Source organism: Mytilus trossulus, chromosome 13 (assembly GCF_036588685.1).
Source record: "Mytilus trossulus isolate FHL-02 chromosome 13, PNRI_Mtr1.1.1.hap1, whole genome shotgun sequence".
Classification (NCBI taxonomy): Eukaryota; Metazoa; Mollusca; class Bivalvia; order Mytilida; family Mytilidae; genus Mytilus; species Mytilus trossulus.
Window position 1 is genome coordinate 44,494,525 of NC_086385.1, and position 21,353 is coordinate 44,515,877.

General features: G+C 31.7%; 1 protein-coding gene across 2 annotated transcripts in view; it reads left to right on the top strand.

The window, feature by feature from the left end:
* Positions 1-883: 883 nt before the first annotated feature.
* LOC134695450 (twitchin-like) overlaps positions 884-21,353 on the top strand; it is a 98,286-nt gene continuing 77,816 nt past the window's right edge. For both annotated transcript variants that reach the window (XM_063556703.1, XM_063556702.1), the window contains exons 1-9: positions 884-1,024; positions 4,483-4,663; positions 13,848-13,985; positions 16,435-16,557; positions 17,286-17,522; positions 17,954-18,113; positions 18,872-19,047; positions 20,100-20,563; positions 20,935-21,122. In XM_063556703.1, the coding sequence (XP_063412773.1) occupies positions 962-1,024; positions 4,483-4,663; positions 13,848-13,985; positions 16,435-16,557; positions 17,286-17,522; positions 17,954-18,113; positions 18,872-19,047; positions 20,100-20,563; positions 20,935-21,122 (1,730 nt within the window). In that variant the 5' untranslated portion in view covers positions 884-961. The remainder of the gene's footprint in view (positions 1,025-4,482; positions 4,664-13,847; positions 13,986-16,434; positions 16,558-17,285; positions 17,523-17,953; positions 18,114-18,871; positions 19,048-20,099; positions 20,564-20,934; positions 21,123-21,353) is intronic.

Genomic DNA, 21,353 nt, shown 5'->3' on the forward strand with positions numbered 1-21,353 from the left:
ATGAGATACTACGCAAAAATAAGTGATTGATAGTTCTTGTCAGGAAGTGCATTGGAAAATCTAATTGAATAATCTAATATAATTTTAAATAGCATGTATATATATGATTGCAAATTTTCTCAAAATGCCTGATTTTCAAGAAATTTCTTGGGGTCAAATGAGTTAATATAATCAAGGACCATCAAAGTCTATTGAAGTGATTAAAATGTTCTAGTTATAAAGATACTTTAGTTATTAGAGATTCTGCAGTAAATAATTTTCAAAGCAGAGACCTGAAAAATATTCATCAATCTGGAAACCAAAAAACTTTTGTACTATGTTTATTATAAATGAAACTTCGGAATCCTTAAATTTCTGTCAACAGACCCTGATAAAACTGACCGCCCAGTCTGGTGGAGATTGTTCAGGGTTGATGGCTGCTGTACAGATGTTGACAGAGATCTGCAGAACTATGGAAGACATTGTCTTATTGGATAAAATTGAAGGTTACCAAGGTGATGTCAAACAACTTGGACCTGTCCTTAAACATGTAAGTTTAAAGGACTTAACTACAGTAATTTTCATGTTATTGATTATAATAAACATTACTATCATAAGTGAAAGCCTTCAGTTATCAATAAAAGTTTTAAAAAAATCAAAAAAAAATCATGGATTTTGTGGGTACAGGTTAACCATGAATTAAGATTCCAACAAATTACACATTTTCTATTTGGTTGTATGCAGACTTTTGGAAAACTTCAAAATTAAATGTCCACGGAAATGCAGATTTTCTTCAATCCACATAAACTTCAACCCACCAACAAAAAAATAAATGCACAGTAAATAAGTTATAGGTTTAATATTTTACAGTAACAAATATACTTTTGTTTCATTTAATAAATAGGAAGATGTCAAAGTCAAAGTAGACAAAGACTCTGAATCTGAAGGTCAAAGACATGTCATACTATTTCAAGACAAGATTATGGTTACCAAGCCAATGACCTCAGACCCAAAGGGCAAGCTAGAATTTGAAAAGATTATTGAGGTGAGACATTTTTTTTTATGAAAAATTATATTTAGCATGTGACCTAGATATACAGAACATCAAGTTGTTTCCCTTATACCAATTTTGATAGCAATAAGACATTGCATTGAAGTCAGTCAGCCAGTGAGTTTTAGCGATTTTCAAAACTTGGTAGGAGCCAGGACCTGTTTCTCCTCAATGGAATCAAAAAGTGAAACATTAATCAATGCTGATTCCAGTGAAAGCATCATTGTCAACAATGTATAAGTTTGTGATTAGGTTAGTTCATGGTGAACCATTTATGGAATTTCAAAGATATTTGGTATGCACTTGTAAAAATTAAAATATAAAGCACATCTCATTTCCTAGGAGACAATTTGGGAGATCCGTTTGCGCCAAAAATGCGTCCTTTTGCACCACAACTTATTTCCTCCAATGCTACATTTGCACCACCTGTTTTAAAAATTGCATGGTATCATTTGCACCAAAAATAAAACATATGATTGCACCTCTTAGAAGAAAAATAACTTCCTTCCTACTTTATTCTGCAAATGTTTTCTTTTCTGAAACATACTTTCTTCTTACTTCTGCTGCATGGGTACTTCCCAATTTAATGTATGTAGTAGCTTGTAACTTCATTTTATTGTCCAAAAAGACAAACATTTAAGGATGAAGTGCATAAAAACAGTTCATAATAATTCCTGTGGAATGCTTCTGCTCAAATACTGGTGCGTCTTGTTGTAAATAGAGATTCAGTCCATACAGATTGTATGCAAGTGGAAGGAGCACTGTGTCATAAACATATGTGGCTAAAACATAATCAGCAAAATCTTCTATTTTCTTCTCTTTTGGCATATCTTGTATTAAATATTCAGCAAAGCAATAAGTTTTCTTCTCTCTCTGTACATGGACTGTCTAATGCATTTCAAGTCATTTCACTTCAGATGCTCATCCTCAATAGCAAAAAAAAAAGTAGAAAAATTAATCATTAATATTTATGATAGGTATATATGTGTACAGGTAAATTGGCGCAATTGATACATTTAAAAACATATTTTTTTGGTGGAAATGATACCCCTGAAAAACAGTAATTGGTGCAAAAGGACTGCTGCAGATAATTTAGCCCTGTCCTTGAGTCATGGTCTATTGATTTTGATGAATGTTTTTCATAATCAACATGTTAAGTTTGGGATTAGATCAGTTTAAGATGAACCACAAATGTTAAGTCAGAGATATATGGTATGCAAGTAAATTTATATAGCCTCACTCCCTCATCATGGTTCTTTAACCTTGAAACTTTAACAAAGTTTACAAGTTAATGCATGTTTAAAGGGAAGGAGTAATGATAGGTCAATGGATTTTAGTATGCAGTTTTCTTAGCATTTGCACTTCTCATTTCTATGGTAGAGATCTGTACCTTCTGTCAAAGTAAATTAACTATGATGTTTTGCATAACTTACATGTTAAAGTATTATTATCTTTATTTCAACATTTGCATTATCAAAATAATAAAAAGGCCAGGAAACTCTGTGTAAACAGTTAATTTAAGATTGTTTTATTGATATTTAAACACTTTCCATGAAATTTATTCAATGCTTCAAACATGTTTACATATGATTCCTTTTACTGTCAACCTACTAATTTCCCCAGACACTTTATTTTCCGTTGAGTTGTTCCTAGCCCATTTAGCAGTGATTTATTTTCCTGTTTTTTTTTAAATTCACTAAATGTAATTAAATGGAGACTGATCTAAGTTTTACATGTTTATGACAATGTATATTTGTATTATTTTTCTACTCACTAAAGTCGCAAAAAATAAATCACTCGTGAAAATTTGGTGGTTTACAGTATTTCCAAAATTATTGTGTGCACTTATTCCTGCAATTGACAAACAATGGATACAAATTGGAGAAACATTATAGTAATTTAAGAAAATGCTGCATACAAATATTGGCATCCAAATTTAAGATCAAAGTTTTAATTTTTGCAAACAGATCCTGTCACATATTTGTAAGGATAAAAACATCGCAATAATTTCTGAATTTACACTTAAAAATTATTTTCTATTTTATCTCTTAAAATACCATTTACTTTTTCTCATGGTTCCTCTTAAGAAAAATTCACCATTGGATATTATTGCATAGCAATATAATATTTCCCACAGAAAGTAACCAAAAGTTAGCATGCAATAAATTCTGATATTGCACTAGTGCAATAAATCTTCAAAATTCATAAGGTTATCAACAGCAAAATCTTAGTTTAAACCAATTTTTACTTTCAAATATTGTATTGCTATACAATAAAAGGGTTATTGCATGAATATTGGGGAATATTGTCCCTCGTAGAACATATATTGCACTCGCAAGCTCGTGCAATATAAAATTCTACTCCGGACAATATTCCCCAATATTCATGCAATAACCTATATTATTTTTGTTTGAGTACTTTTGTAATTTAGAAGACAGTTTATACTGCAGCAAAAGATTATGATTTAAACTTATTGGAAAGTATATAGAATTGAGTTATCTTCCATTGAATATTTAAGAAGGTTTAACATAGCTTTTCATATATATGACTTTTTTTTTAAAACAACTAATTGTCCATTTGTTCTGAATAAAATTATTTTCTGACATTATGATAAAATATGGGTGGAAATTCTTGCGTTACAAAGAAGGAAATATATTACGAAATAAAATAAGTCAAATTTTATGGTGTTCTAATTTTCACTTTTTTCATCTATACATACATAGGCTTAAAACATGGTTACAATACAACCAAATGTGAAAAGTTGTGAACTTATTTTCTGAAAACCCAGACAAATTTTTAATTTATATTGTTTAGATTATAAGAAAAAACTGAGCACAAAAAATGTTTGTAAATTTTTAAGGTTTTGTTGAGAGATTTTTGTTTAAAATTCAGTGGCAATCATTTCTTGCACATTTAGGGGAAAAGACACTTGAAACAATTACTCTTTTATGAAGGTTTTACAAAATTGGGTTAGTTTACTTTGTTGAAGTATGCAATTTTTACTGTCACATGATAAACTATTGACCACTCATTAAGAAAATAAATGCTTTCACAAACAGGAAGCAATGGCAGTCTTCCAATTTAGTCATCAGATAAACACTTTTTTATTAACCAGACACTGGTAATCAAATAAAAATATTTATTCTCATTTCCTTTATATTTATAAATAAATGTTTATTCTTTATCTACCTTTAGCCAATCACTGTATCTGATCTCAGTTAAGATAATAAGGATTACACTGTAAACAGAAGTTTAGATAATTATGATTTTACTGTATATCAGCATTCCTTATCTCTCTTGCTCATATGCCAGAATTTCTAACAGGTATATCTTATGATTTGTGTGTGCTACTTTATCTCAGATTCTTGCTGCATGTCTTCAACTATTTCGTAAAATATTTTTGATTCCGCCTTCTTAGCGTTATTATGTCATAAAAATCTATTTTTAAACAGCTAAAAGACTTAACTGTTGGTAAACAAGAGGATACAGATGGATCGTCATCATGTACTATTGAATTGTGGGAAGACAAATCGTTGGAATTAAGTGCATCACCATCGCTAAAGCTACAAGTACAAGATATTCATGCAAAACAAGCTTGGGTGAGAGACATACGAGAGGCAAAGAAAAAACTAGGTATGTTTTATTGAGATTTATCTGATAGGGGTAACATAATCTCTGCATGTAGATTGAGGGGGTAAAGATATAAGGGATTAAAAAAGGGGGGATGAGAGATATAGAGGTAAAAAAGAGACATTGGAAAGGCAAAGAAACAACTAGGTAAGTTTATTGAAATTTTTTTGACAGAGTAACAATACACTCTTTGAATGTAGATGAAGCGGGTAAAAAAGTATAGCTAGGGGATATATAGGATTAAAAAAAGGGGGTGAGATATAGTGGTTTAAAAGCTGGATCTGAGATAAAAAAAAAAAAAAAGGAAAAAAATGGAAATTGGGGAAAAATCTAAAAATAAGCAGTTTTGGGGAAATGGGCACCTTTATGTAACCCTCTCCCTCTCTTATTAAGGGGTATATAGGCAAATCATAATTATTTTAAGTTTTGAACTAAAAATATTTTATTTTAAGATTGTTTCAATTAAAGAAATTGATGAACTACTTGTATATCAATATTTTGATAGACCACTACTATAAAAAAAATTTAAAAAAAAAATTAACCTATAACCACCTGTTGAGTGTCAACAATACTGTTTTACCCTTGACCTGTTGCATCCTCCATCTGAGTAGGCATTACTGAGAAAGTTCATTGACACTATAACATAAGACTAATAAATTGAGATCCTATAAAAACAAATTATTATTTAGAACTAAAGTACTGTTTTTGACATAGAATCCTGACATGGCTTGCATTAATATTATTGATGTGCAAAGTCTATGTTACAGTCTACATCAGTTATACCACCATTTATTCATAGGAATGTTAAGTGTAAAATCTGAAAATGCTCAGATCTAACTCTGGTGTTGTTACATCTTATAAATATTTAATTATACTTTAAACCTTATAATTTTTGGAAAGCTCTTGGGTTAAGAATTCAAACTGGACTGATTATTTTAAACTCATTATTATTTGTTGAATACCAACTTTGTGTTTTAAGTGTCTACAATTGAACCACAAATATAGTCTGCACCAAAAAATTTCCTGACAACTAGTCCAAAGACTAATACTCTGACATTTTCTTCTTAGATCTAAACAAAGTCTTGTAAATACTAACTAGTCCCTAAATTTTTTTAATAGTCTTGGGCATGGAAGTAGTAAGTAACAGACAAAACTGCAAATTTAAAATACCAACAAAGTACAAATGTTTTTAAAGGTTTGTATTAGTCTTGTATTATTTTAATTTTAGTTTCTTGTGTACAATTTGGAAATTAGTATGGCGTTCATTATCACTGAACTAGTATATATTTGTTTAGGGGCCAGCTGAAGGACGCCTCCGGGTGCGGGAATTTCTCGTTACATTGAAGACCTGTTGGTGACCTCTGCTGTTGTTTTTTCTATGGTTGGGTTGTTGTCTCTTTGACACATTCCCCATTTCCATTCTCAATTGTATTGTATGCAGAGTTTGGTAAAATAATGATATCAAATATCCACAATAATGTAAATTAATTTTTTTCAATCCACTGCAGAATTAGGTAGAAAATTGAACTGGTTTGTTGGTAGGAAATTGGTAAATGAATGTTTAATTTTGGATGTAAAAGAATGCAAATAAATATCAAACAGATACCTTCCATTATTACACACCCATAATCATTATAGAACTATTAGTTTTATGCTATGATCAGTTGGTATTAATCAAACACAACTATTAAAAACATATGGTCTAAATATTTAAAAACATATGGTCTAAATATTATGCAATTAATTTATGTGCCAATATATTCTATGTATAAACAAATCTAAGTTACATCAAGTAAAAATGAAAACAATTTTGTCTGATAGTCTTTGCAATTTATTTTGAAGTTATTAATACATTTATGATGATTACCGAAATTGAATTTTAGTTAAGCAGTAGATCTAAGATGAGTAGATTAATTGCTAAAGTAGTCTCGTCTGGTAAGATCACTCTATTGGTGTCTGAAACATAAAACTGGTTTCCTGTCAGTGGATGTCTGACTTGGAGGATTGTATCAATGGCATGCATTTTACCTAGACTAGATTAAAATCGTTAAAACGCTGCCCTATTCATAATCTACATTTTCTTCTCCCTGAAGATTTCATTGCTCATTTATTTGATCATGGATTCATGATGTATCTACCAGTGCATGTTCACAGTGACACCCATAGTCGAATGACAGAGTTGGGTCCTTTAAATTCTTAAAAATGATTGAATGCAATTAAAGTCATCTTGTTGACGCCTAATGAAATCAATAAAATGCAGAGTTTAGATCCCTTATTTGTGTCCCCAGACTCCCCAACCCCTCTTTTGAAAAAAACCTTGTTAAAAAATATAAGAGGATGAAAAATCTCAATTCAAATAAATATGGAAATCGTCACTATTTGTGAGTATCATCCCTTTTCCTTAAGATGAAATACTCAGGCAATGATGAGGGGGGATAGGAGGGGTCCTGATCCAGAAATCCCGGGCTTAAAAACACGAGATCCTGAGGTCCCGCATTTAAATAAAGTTAATCCCGACGTCCCAAAATTTAAAAAAAAGAATGTCCGAATCCCGAAAGGGTCAATCCTGAAATCCCAAGCTTAAAAACGACCGATCCTGGAGTCCCGATAAAGGTCCTATCCCCCCCTAATGATAACCGTGTCATTAATGTAGAATTTCTCCACATTTCTGTACATACATGTATGACTGGTACATGTATTTCTAGAAATAAGTATGTGATCAATCACATTATAGAAATGGAGTAGGAACAGGGTAAATGGCACAAATTGAAGGCTGTACAATGACATGTAATGCTATAATGTATTCGTCATTTGAACTCTGGTGGAATAATTAGTTGTCTCATTGGTAATCCATCATACCACATCGCCTTTTTTTATATTGAACAATTCTGTACTTATACTAGATCAAGAGATAAGACAGTATTGTTACAATGAACTGTTAGTTTCTTAAAACATACTTTATGGAAACTCCTCTAGATTTGAAATAACATAAAGATACTTGGTAATTGTTAAAGACAGCATAGTTCATACCTGCCAACTTTTCAAAATGCCCATTGGGGTTTTGGTGCAAGATGACTATCACAGTCCTATAAAACCTTCAAGTGGGCCATCAAATACTTATTTGCTTCTTCATACTTTTATATAAAGCCTATAGTCATTGTAAAATCAATTGTTTTGATTAAAATTGAGGACAAAATTGCTCTTTAAAAATTTCAATTTGGGAACCTCCATAGGGGGAAATCCCCCACAAATAGTGACAGTTGGCAGGTATGATAGTTTTTTGGCTGGGATGCACAAAGTGCAAAACTTACACCAGGTGGGTAAAAGTGGGTACCTATTTTGTGTAAAAATTCTCTTACAGTTTTCAACCCAGATTCCACTGGCGGATCCAGAAATTTTCAAAATGGGAGGCCCGATGACTGCCTAAGAGGCCTTCTCTAGACATGCTCCAGTGTTTCCTTTTATAATAAACACAAAGGGGGGTAACGTGGGGGGGGGGGACTGGGCCCCTTGCCTCCTCTCAATCCTCCTCTGGATTCCTTAAATTTACTGACAGATGGCACATATATCTTAAGTTGTGCACCGGCTACTATGGAATGGTTTTAAAAAAACAAACTTTTCCCCTACCTCCAGTGGTAAACTTTTACAAAAATCTTCCCATTTGAACATAATTTCAAAATTTGATAGATTTGTTTGAGGTAATATTATTTTGCTTAGAAGCTGTATATATCATTGACATATTACCCTCTGGGGGATCCAGGATTTTTGAAAGGGGGCATATTTGTTGATAATTGAATTTTTTCAGCAGAGCAATTCAAGTTGAAAAAAGTTCTGGATAAAAAAAAAAATGGCCATGAAGGTGTATTAAATGTAGCTTACACTCTCTTTCTCATCCGTTCCTATCGATGGAAAGTAAAAAACTCCAGGGTGATTATAGCCTATAACAGTTTAGTAAGTTTAATCTTTAAAAAAAAAATTTTTGGCAACTTTTAGTAAAATTACTAAAAGCAAATTATAACCGAAAAAAAAAACGGTTGAGAAAATGTCAAACTTTTAAACTGTGATCTTCTCATGTCATAAAATACATATACATCTATATCTAGTCAAAAAATTAGGAAAATGCTAAAATGAAGATCATTCGCTCGTTAAATTGAGATTAGGAGCTTATTCAATTAATAAAGTTATTACAAATTAAAGTTGGTCATGCATAATTCTATCTTATTATAAACTTCAAATTAGAAATAGAAATTTTCAAGTCTTTTGTCATTTCTTTTGAATGCCATTGGCATCATCAATCAATTATCTCATTGGCAGTGATACCACATCTTCTTATTTTTATGTTACCACACCTACATATTGATGTTTCATTGTTTAGGAATTTAAAAGAAATTGTGGAATTCGATCATGATGATAGATGTATCATCTGTTTCCATGGTAACTGTTTTGATATCTTTTCAGATCATTGATAAGTTCCAATATACAACTTATTATCAGTGTAAACATCAATTATATAATTTGATGTAGATGGATTTTGGTTAACCCATGGTTATAAGTGTACCTGAAGCAAACTTTGAACATAGAATCAGAATAACATTTATTGCATCAGAGTTATTAAAATTTCAAAAAGTGATTTCAGACAAAATTTTCTACATTGCATGTTTCTTTCAAAGTGTTTTTTTCTGTGTTTATTGAATTTTATTTTTTTTGAAAACGGCAATGTTTAAATTAAGGCCTTAAATGTATTCTACAGCTGAACAAAAAAAAAATACAAATTTCAATAGGAACAATGCTAAAACAAACAGTATGAACCACAAACATCTGACCCCTCAGTTAAAAAATAGACAGCAAAGACATTCACAAATTCAGACTTTGCACAGACACAAAATTAAGTGGGATTAGAACATGACAATTCTCTTACTCCAAAACTTTCCATTTTGCCTATCTAAACCTTTTTTATGTATCAAACTAAAACATAGAATATGAAAACATGCACATTGCAGTTTCAAACATGATCATATCAGATCACTAAATTGAGCAAAGAAAATAGGGCATAACTTATAAAGCAGGATCAAAATGTTCTTTCTGCATTTTGTCAAAATGATTGATTGTTTAGGTTTAGAAAAAAACCCAATAAATATGAATAATTTGAAAAATGCAACAAACACAGAATATAAATATGAGGGGGGATAGGACCTTTATCGAGACTCCGGGATCAGGTGTTTTTAAGCTCGGGATTTCGGGATTGACCCTTTCAGGATCTGGGAATTCTTTTTTTCGGATTTCGGTACGTCTGGATTTACTTTATTTAAATTTGGGACCTCAGATTTCGATTTTTTTAGTCTGGGATTTCGGGATCAGGACCCCTCCTATCCCCCCTCAAATATATGATCTATTTTGCTAATCAAATCCCCTGGTTTTATTAGCAATTAATAACACAGGGAGAAACCTTCACATCGTTGTTGTAGCGCTAAGGGACATTGTTCACAACTATTAGTGCGATAAATATTTAAAGTTGAAAAAAAGGTGAAAAAAAACCAAAAAATATACCATTGATAGATTTAGAGACTAAATTGAACCTGAATCATTGCAAGATGAAGTCAGCCATATAGAACTCAAGTGGTGAATTAATTAGGCTACTGTAACCATAATCAAATGATTCATTACATCTATTTGGGTCACATATTTTGGGAGACAAGTCATTTTAATGATTAATATGTCTAATTTAGTTACTTATAAATATTCAGGTTGTAAAAAAATCTTATAAAATGATGCATTTGATCAGATCTGACTTTGTGGAATCTCAAAATTTAGTATGACATGGCTGTATCATTGAAGCTTTATATTACTGTAAAGCGGGTTATTTTTGCGGGTGTAAAATTTAGTGATTCACATTGAATAATGATATATACGAAATATTTTGGCGGATATTATTTTGGCAGATTCAAAACATTCATCAATACATTTGCATGTTCACTTTCAAGTTGGCGGAATTCATTTTGGCCATTTTGTTATATCCACGAAATTAAGCAAAAATTTACATCCGGCTAAAATAACCTGCTATACGATATACTACATGCAAACTGAAAGTTTCAAATTCAAGTCCTGATTCAACTACTTGCTGCTGTACTTAAAAACTTTTAAGTGATGCAAAATTACTCTATGTTAAGTCACTCTTACTTGAAAAAAATAAAATTAGGGGGACATGCACATTACAAATATTTATGATGATTGTTCTGATAAATTTACATGAAAAGTTTAACCTTGAGTAACTTGTGCATATACCACATCAATTACCTAATTATCAGTGATTGTCTTAATTTAAATTATATCATGCCATAGTAATTTTTGTTATTTAAGAAATTTGAAATTTCTGCTTTAATTATTAAAAATGATAAGAACCATTATCATGTGTATGAAATTGCAAAAAATAGTAAAATAACTCAAGTCAGTGGTTGTCTTAGGCTCGTCTTAGGTCATGCCTAAATGTTTTTTTATTCAGAGGATTCTGTGTTGAAGTCAGATATCTGATAATTAAAAAGAACTGCTATTTTGTGTGTAAAATTGCAAAAATAGTAAAAATACTCAAGCTTTTCAAAATAACATTAATTCTATTGATAAATGAATGTTAAGAAGCAAAAGAATATTTACATTGAATAACCTTGACAAGGTCAAAAGAATTCCTAATCACACCTCTCTGTCTTACAAGCTACAATTAGTGATGATTACTTGTTATGATTTCTCTGATCAGCTGCTGCATGGGGCTCCATAAGGATGATTGGAAATTTATAAGTAGCACAATGTTTAATAACTTTTCATCTCATATTTAAAGATAAGAAATTAAACTAAATTACTATAATCATAGGCCAGAACTTATATTTTGAGGCATTCTTGAAATGAATGAACTTGATAGGTTTCCTCAGTGTTGGTTCTTAAAATGAATGGACTTGAGGTTTTACTCATTGTTGAAGGCTGTACAGTATAGTTGTTCATTTTCTATGTCATTTTGTCTCTTGTGGAGAGTTATCTCATTGGCAATCATACCGCACATTTTTGTTTTTATATTGCTATGTAGTTTTGCTTTGGATGAAAATTTAGTTTTGCTTTGTATGAAAAAAATGTCTTCATATAGATTCAGTAGTTGATAAATTTAAAATCAGCAATTTATAAGGAAGTTATTCATTTGACTATTAACTGCTTACTCGGTTTAATGCACATTCAGGGATCTGACATAGGACCTTTATAATGAGTTAGAATTGTAATTTAAAGGGTTTTTTGGAATACAATTCAGATACAGGGTTATAAAAATTTCATGTTTTCTGGTTACACATATAACCTTATTTGTTTTTGTTAAACCCGTACAACTTGTTTTATTTAAAAAAAAATATAAATTGAAAACTGGATAAATTTAAGAAAATTTACATTCACAATTATTTATTAATTTTTCATCTCAAAATATTCAGTTTAAGAAACTTAGAATCAATAATTTTTTTAAGAACAGCAGCTTTTAATATAATAGAAAAGAATTGTAAAGACATTCTGCTGTTCTTTTAAAAAATGCTATTAGGCAATATTTCTCGTATTTTGACTTAGGGATTAGAATTAAGTAATAGAAAGATTGCATTAAAACAGTAGCAGTTAGCTACTGATATAAGCTCTATCCTACAAAATGTATAATTCACTTTGACAATGAGGTATGATACTAATGTTAAGGTGAGCTATACATCATAGGTAACAGGTAGGTAAAGGTATCAGGTACTCTTATAGAAAACCTGTCTTCATTATTCTACATAATTCATATAGTAAGAACAGACAAACAATTGTGTTCAGCTGAGGAATAAGGAATGCAGAGAATTAAAATTCAAGGAATCTTAATTTTTAATTATTTTTTTTTGTCTTTTATATACAAGTCTGCCAAAGTGGTTCATTTCCACCCAGATTTTTTATAAAAAAAATTGTCAATTGATGTTGAATCATTTCCTGCAGAAATCATGGTTTATTGATAATTGTTGGCTGACACTCCTAGGCTTATAGTTAAAAGAAAAATAGAAGTTCTTTCCATTAGAAATAATCACAAAAAAACATGGTATTATAAATTTTTGAATTTTGAAAATATCATTTATTGGAAGTTTTAAGTTTCGTTAAAGATCACAATGCACTCAGTTTTTACATAGAAAAAATAGAAATTTTCTAGACTTAAATTTTTCTCATTTATAATGGAAAAAAGAGTGTCTATGAAAAACTTAAAAGTTATTTTTAAATTGTTCAATTTTAATGAGAATAAAATTTCACCTCATGTCCCATTGTAAATTGCTTAGAGATACCATGCTCAAAGGAGGTTGTTTTGATTTACAAGGCATTAACCTGCTGGGTAAACAGGTATCTAGGAGGACAATTAATGTCTCATTATAAATCATTAAGATGTGTAAGAGTTACCAGGATGTTATTTTGATTTACAAGACATTCACCAGCACATATTCAAGGCTTTGAACTATTTTTGGTGAAGACAATTTGTTTGTTGAAGTAGATTTTTATCTTTTCTATCTGTTGTACTGATATTCTGAAGTTTATGTCTTGATGTTTTGGCATAAACTTTGATTATGGGTGTATTGTTTTCATTCTGATGATGTACATGTTGCTATGGTTACAAAGTATTTTCCAAATTGAGATTATGATTACACAGACAGTGCAATGTAATTTGTACAGTGAAAACTCTGCTAGTCTGGTCTTCATTCATGTTTACATGTTGAGGCTCTGATAAGGGTAATTTTTAGCTATTCCCATTCATGTACGGTATAGTCAGTAATCAGAGGTTCTTAAGAGTAACTTACGCTATGGGATGTGTATAAGTATTATAGCTGTGTGTTCATGAATATGGTAAGCCCAACTGCTCTATCAAGGATTATTACACTTTTATTCTTTGAATAGAATATTTAGAAACTAACTATGAAGAAAATACAGAAATTCATATCTGAAATTGTTTTTGCTGCAGTCACGTTAGATTTTTGGTACAGTATTTGCTCATGTTTTTTTCCATATTGGACCAGCATGAAAAAACATATTAACTCTTGATTTATATTTGCAGGGCAAAGTCATCAGTACTGCACATGCTGATTTATCTGTTTATAAGGGCTGATTTATTCATATCATTTGATAAATATAAATATGAAATTTTGTTTATCTCTTTCAGAGCTACAAGAAGAAACTATAACCATGCCAGAATTCAAACAGAAACTAAAGGGGAAGAACCTAACATCCACACCAAAAAAATCCAAACTGGTAAAAAATATTGACTCAGTGGAAGTTGAATCAGACAGAAGCTCTGATGGTTGGTATTTTATTTATACTGAGTTTATTTGATCAAACTTGTAAACAAGGTTTAATTAATTGAGGGGAGACTATCCCGATTTTACTTGAGGGAGGTCTAAATCTTAAGGGAGGTCTAAATCTTGATTGAACAAAATGTCTTCAGTTATCCTTCAATATGGATAGATTAAAAAATTCATGGTTCTATAGAATTGATTGCCATGATTACTGTGAATTCATTTATTTTTAAAGAAAGCTTGCATGTTCGTTATATTTAATTTCAGGGTTAAGCCAAGCTCTGCATACAAGCCTTTGAAAAAATTATTGGTTGAACATCTAATTTCTCAGTGTTACTGTTCACAAAATCCTTGAAAAATTGATATCCAACTACAAAAAGCATATTCTGTTAAATTGGTGACTGAATTTCTGGATTTTTGGACTTTTGAAGATTTAAAATGCCTGCTGTTAGCATGAATACAGCAGAACAATGATTTAGGGTCCTTTTGGCTGCTTTTGTGCTAGCCTACTAACACAGGATTATTTGATTGAGTTTTTGTTTAATATGGACTGTTTCATTATATAATTAGAGACCTGCACCAGGATGAACCTAGTTTGAGTTTTGTGGATATAATGACTATTTATATTTTCAGATTTCAACATACTAGGGACCACAAGGAAAGACTTAGTTAGAGACTGATGTATAAAACATGTTTAACCCAGCCGCTTTTTCGGCTTGTCCTAAGTCCGAAGCCTCTGGCCTTTGTTAGTCCTGTATCATTTTAACCTTCTGCTGTTGTTTTTTCTATGGTTGGGTTGTTGTCTCTTTGAAACATTCCCCATTTCCATTCTCAATTTTAGTTTATATTTTCAGATTTCAACATACTAGGGACCACAAGAAAGGACTGTGGTAATAAAGGGACTGTTTATATTTTCAGATTTTAACATACTAGGGACCACAAGGAAGGACTGTGGTATAAAGGGACTGTTTATATTTTCAGATTTTAACATACTAGGGACCACAAGGAAGGACTGTGGTAATAAAGGGACTGTTTATATTTTTAGATTTTAACATACTAGGGACCACAAGGAAGGACTGTGGTAATAAAGGGACTATTTATATTTTCAGATTTTAACATGCTAGGGACCACAAGGAAGGACTGTGGTAATAAAGGGACTGTTTATATTTTCAGATTTTAACATACTAGGGACCACAAGGAAGGACTGTGGTAATAAAGGGACTATTTATAATTTCAGATTTTAACATACTAGGGACCACAAGGAAGGACTGTGGTAATAAAGGGACTGTTTATTTTTTCAGATTTTAACATACTAGGGACCACAAGGAAGGACTGTGGTAATAAAGGGACTGTTTATTTTTTCAGATTTTAACATACTAGGGACCACAAGGAAGGACTGTGGTAATAAAGGGACTGTTTATATTTTCAGATTTTAACATACTAGGGACCACAAGGAAGGACTGTGGTAATAAAGGGACTGTTTATATTTTCAGATTTTAACATACTAGGGACCACAAGGAAGGACTGTGGTAATAAAGGGACTATTTATATTTTCAGATTTTAACATACTAGGGACCACAAGGAAGGACTGTGGTAATAAAGGGACTATTTATATTTTCAGATTTTAACATACTAGGGACCACAAGGAAGGCCTGTGGTAATAATGGGACTATTTATATTTTCAGATTTTAACATACTAGGGACCACAAGGAAGGACTGTGGTAATAAAGGGACTATTTATATTTTCAGATTTTAACATACTAGGGACCACAAGGAAGGACTGTGGTAATAAAGGGACTATTTATATTTTCAGATTTTAACATACTAGGGACCACATGGAAGGACTGTGGTAATAAAGGGACTGTTTATATTTTCAGATTTTAACATACTAGGGACCACAAGGAAGGACTGTGGTAATAAAGGGACTGTTTATATTTTCAGATTTTAACATACTAGGGACCACAAGGAAGGACTGTGGTAATAAAGGGACTATTTATATTTTTCAGATTTTAACATACTAGGGACCACAAGGAAGGACTGTGGTAATAAAGTGACTATTTATCTTTTCAGATTTTAACATACTAGGGACCACAAGGAAGGACTGTGGTAATAAAGGGACTGTTTATCTTTTCAGATTTTAACATACTAGGGACCACAAGGAAGGACTGTGGTAATAAAGGGACTATTTATATTTTCAGATTTTAACATACTAGGGACCACAAGGAAGGACTGTGGTAATAAAGGGACTATTTATATTTTCAGATTTTAACATACTAGGGACCACAAGGAAGGCCTGTGGTAATAATGGGACTATTTATATTTTCAGATTTTAACATACTAGGGACCACAAGGAAGGACTGTGGTAATAAAGGGACTATTTATATTTTCAGATTTTAACATACTAGGGACCACAAGGAAGGACTGTGGTAATAAAGGGACTATTTATATTTTCAGATTTTAACATACTAGGGACCACAAGGAAGGACCTAGTTGGAGACAGATATGTAGCAGCTGAATTTGAGGATGGAACAACAAGACCTTTATTCAAAAGGAAACTACAAAAAACTATTGTAGAAGGTTTGTTAATTTCAGATATAAAATGAGAAGATGTGGTATGATTGTTGATGAGATTTAACTATCCAACTATAAATGAATTGGAAGGAAACAACTCTAGGTCACACAACAACCTTCAGCAATGAACAAAAACCATATCATATAATAAACTATAAATAGCACCAAATGTTAAACAAATCAAGTGAAAAAACTACCAGCCTAATTAATGATAAAAAAGAAACAACAGACAACATATTGTAAACCAAATTATTTTTCGTGACTGTGGCAAGTACTTAAACAACGTGAATTTAAATCAGTGCAAATATGAAGTTAGCTAGAAAGAATTTAACATGAAAAAATATGCATGAAAATTAGTTTGTAAATGGTATACTCTAGTTCCCTCATATGTAATTTTTGAAATTTTGTTTGGAACTATATCCATCTGCAAATAACTATTAAAATAATGTATTGTGATATTTATTAGAGCCTATTTAAAAAGATGAAAACATATCTTTTCTTCATAACAGTTTCTTAACTTTTTTTTAAAGAGATGACCATGCAGCTAAAAAGAAATAATGACCAGATATAGTCTAAAAGTTCTATAAACTGCAAATTAAGTTGATTTCTTTAGATAAACTATAATGAAATAACTGAATACATTTGTATTAAAGGAATATTTCTTTGATTTTAATCAATGGTATTTGACAATTATCATTTAACACTTTTACCATACTTTTTTATGGTTTTTGCAGAAAGCTCCACAGCGAAACTAGAATGTGAAGTAGCTGGAATACCCCAACCAAAAGTCCTCTGGTTGAAGAATAACCGACCATTGTTTGAATCAGACCATTGTAAGGTCGTATCAGATGGGGCCACACACACACTTGAGTTTACAGACATCAGGAAAGGGGACACAGGTCTATATACGGCTAGAGCTATGAATGTTAATGGGTCCACAATCAGCACAGCAGAATTATATGTTGGAGAAGGTATGTCAATTAATATATAGGAAAATAGCATGGAATGCAATCAAAACCAGTAAGTCATTGTCTTGATATAGACATCTATAATACTGAGCTTAATGATTACTTTTGCGAGTTCAAATATTCTATTACATTGCCATTGAGATGAACATTTTTCAGGTCATATTTACTATACTTGTAAACTATTTTATCAAACATTACATAAGCTAAGCATGAAATAAGATTCTATCAGTTCTTTAATAATCAAATTGATTTTAACTACAATTATAGATAAAGCAAGATAACTCCAATCTAGAAAAAAATGCGTTAGGGAGTTGCAACCTTAAATTTCCAAAATTTAGTACCTTTAATCCAACCAATATATGGAAACCATTAATTAATTTATGAACCCTGTCTTCCTGGAAAAAATAATGATGAGTTATGTTTGTACTTTTTAGTCCAACCAGCCTTGCTGAACAAATATAAAGAAGGACTATCAGACTCCAAGTACCAGACCCCAGCTTACTTCTTCCAGATGAACAGTTGTCAAGTAGAAGAAGGGCGCTTAGCTCGCTTTGATTGTCGTGTGGTAGCTTACCCTAAACCAGAAATTGTATGGTAAGAATATACTTTTTGAAAGCCATCATATTTTTTATGTTTTTCTTTATAATTCTATATGTTATCAAATTTTTTCATGAATTTTGACATTCTATTATGCTCTTTGGTCAGTTGTTGTCTCTTTGACATGATCCCCATTTCCATTGTCAAATTTGTTTATACATCCTATCACGCAAGTCCTGACAACAAATTGCTACACAAATTTATTTGTTAGAAAAATATGTTTGTCTTTAATTCAATAGAAATATTATGAAGTTTAAAGTCAAATTTGTCATATCATTATACAATTATTGTAATAAAATGAAATACACTATTGCACTATGAGAATTTTGTTATAAGCTTTGTCTATTGGGTTGAGGTAAATTGTATTTTCATGGATATTTAATTTCATTAATTTGCTAAATCTACGGACAAACCCATAGAAATTTTGTACTTTGTTAAACATTATACATGAGGTTAACTTTTTAATACCCTGGAAATCCATAAACCAGCAAATAATATTGAATCCATAGTAGAGGGAATGTAGGGGGGGGGGGTCCTGATCCCGAAATTTTAGGCTTTAAAACACCCAATCCTGAGGTCCCAAATTTAAATAAATTGAAATCCCAACACCCCCAAGGTCGAAAAAAGAATTCCTGAATCCTGAAAGGGTCAATCCCAAAATCAATAGCCTAAAAACACCTGATCCCGGAGTCCTGATAAAGGTCCTACCCATAGTATTTAACATTAGATGACATCAATATCAATATATTTTACAGGATGAAGGATGGAAAGGTAGTAGAACCAAACGACAGATACAAACTACTAAACTTTAACAATGAGATCTACTCCCTTCTGATACAGAATGTGGTCAAGGAAGACATGGGAAGATACACATGCTGGGCTCACAACAAATATGGCGAGGCCATGACAGAAGCTTATCTAAATGTTATTGGTAAGTAATTAGTATCATTGGCTGATTCTGGTCAGTGGTTCACTGTGGGTCTCATTGGGGTGTGGCGATTTTTTGTAAGTGTAAAACGTGAAAGTCAAATTATTGTGGCGTGAAAATGGGAAATGAGGTCTTGTGGGACCCGGGAAATGACAAAAAAATGAGAATTGCTTACGTACATAGTGTAAGTGGGATACGGGAATCTGACAAAACAGTAAACAGGATCCGGGATCGTAACCCCCCCCCCCCCCCCCCCCCAATGAGACCCCCTTCACTGTGCGCTCGGTATAAGTTGGCCACCACTATATAGCCAATAATGCTGTAATAGCCTTTAAGGATGTTTGCTCCTCTGTTTTTTTATTTTTTGCCAGATTTTTGGAATCCTCTGGTTTTATCAATGTATTGCCATTACAAAAATTTGCCCACTAATCCCTACTTTTCTTTTCATAATTTTATTACATATAGTTTAAAAGCCATAGTTCAAAATCTTATAAAATTCTTGTTATTTTTTCATAGTTTTTGACACAAAAAAGGTGCCAATGTTAATTGTTTGAAAACTCTAGAGAGAATTATTTCCCGCCAAATTTTATATGGCTTATATCTCGTAAACAAGCATACGGACCCTCCATTTTTTTCTGCTTTTATTGTTTCTTTAATTATACACTATCAATTCATAACAGTCTTTTAAAAAGCTTGTTATTTTAAAACAGAGTAGCGAACATAAAAATTAGAAGATGAGGTATGTTTGCCAAAGAGACAACTCTCAATCTGAAATCAACTGACATGCAAGTTAAAAGTATTGTTAGGTCATCATAGGACATTTAACAAAGTGCGAAACCCATACAGCAAAGTCAGCTATAAAAGGCCCCATGTCTATTTGATAAAAAAAATCTCAAATAAATGGTCACCTTAGAGGAAAATATCGAGTACATGTTTAAAAGGGAATTGAAGTACATGTTTGAAACGGCCATATTTTGGCAACTGCATATGAGATTTTTGCAATTAAGTGCTTAAAATGTTTCTTTTAACCATCTTTTGTTTTCTTCATTTTACAGCTTTTCATGATCAACAAGAAGAAGGTGACATTTCACCACAGTTCCTAACAAGATTTTATGACCAAACATTGACCGAAGGCGTGCCTGCCGAATTACAGTGCCTCATTGATGGTCGTCCATTTCCCACGATCAAATGGCTGTTTAATGACTGTGAAATCATACCAAATGATAATGTTCACATTTTACAAGAGAAAAACTTGATTGGTCTATGTATAAAGGAAGTGACCTCAAACGACCTTGGCACATATACTTGTAACCTGAAAAATGCCCTTGGAGAGGCCAAATGCAGCGCTGGATTAAATGTTCTCAGTGAAAAGATCAAGAATGTCCCTGTATTGCCAAAGTTTTTAAGGAAATTATCTGACCAAAATGTTAGAACCGGAGAGGGTGTAACATTTGAAGTTGTTGTGATAGGTGAACCACCACCAAAAGTGACATGGTTATTTAATCATAAGCCAATATCAGTAAGTAGAAATTTTCAAGCATATTTTTAATTCAGCCAGTTTACTGGATTGGTGAAAAATTGTAATTTTGAAGATTGCTGGTTTCATTCTTATGGCAAATTTCATCTTTGGATAAGTACATATTTTTGAAAATTGTGAAAATTACATATTTTAAAAAAAATTGGAAATGACCTATGAAACTGACTTTTTTTTTACTATTTGATATTAAATTTTTGAATATTTTTTTCATATTTCTTGTATCTGCATCAAGAAATTATAAAAGTAAGTTTTGATAAATAATATTAGAAAAATTGCTTTAAAGTCTAAAAGTATTTTCTTTAAATTCATATTTGCCATTTTGCTTCAATAAGTCATTCAAATATTGTTTGTAGGAAACTCGAAGAAGATTTAAAATAAGCCAGGACGGAGATGTCTATAGACTGACCATTGAAGATTTGATACTGGACGATGATGGTAAGATCACATGTAAAGCCGTCAACAGTGAGGGGGAAGTTTACACAAGCGGAAACCTCCTCGTTAGAGAGTCCAGAAAGGGATCGGAAAAACCAGAAGAACCAAAGTAAGTTTATGTAAGAAGTAGAAGATGTGGCATGATTGCCAATTATACAACTCTCCACAAGTGACCAAATTAACAACTTTAGATCACTGTTCATTCTTCAACAATAAGCCCATACAGAAAAGTCAGCTCAATAATAACAGCTGTTTAGTTTATTTATCAGCACAAACTAAACTTGAGATAACCTTTCTGAAATATTGTATATGACAACGTGTCTCTTTTATAAACCATTAC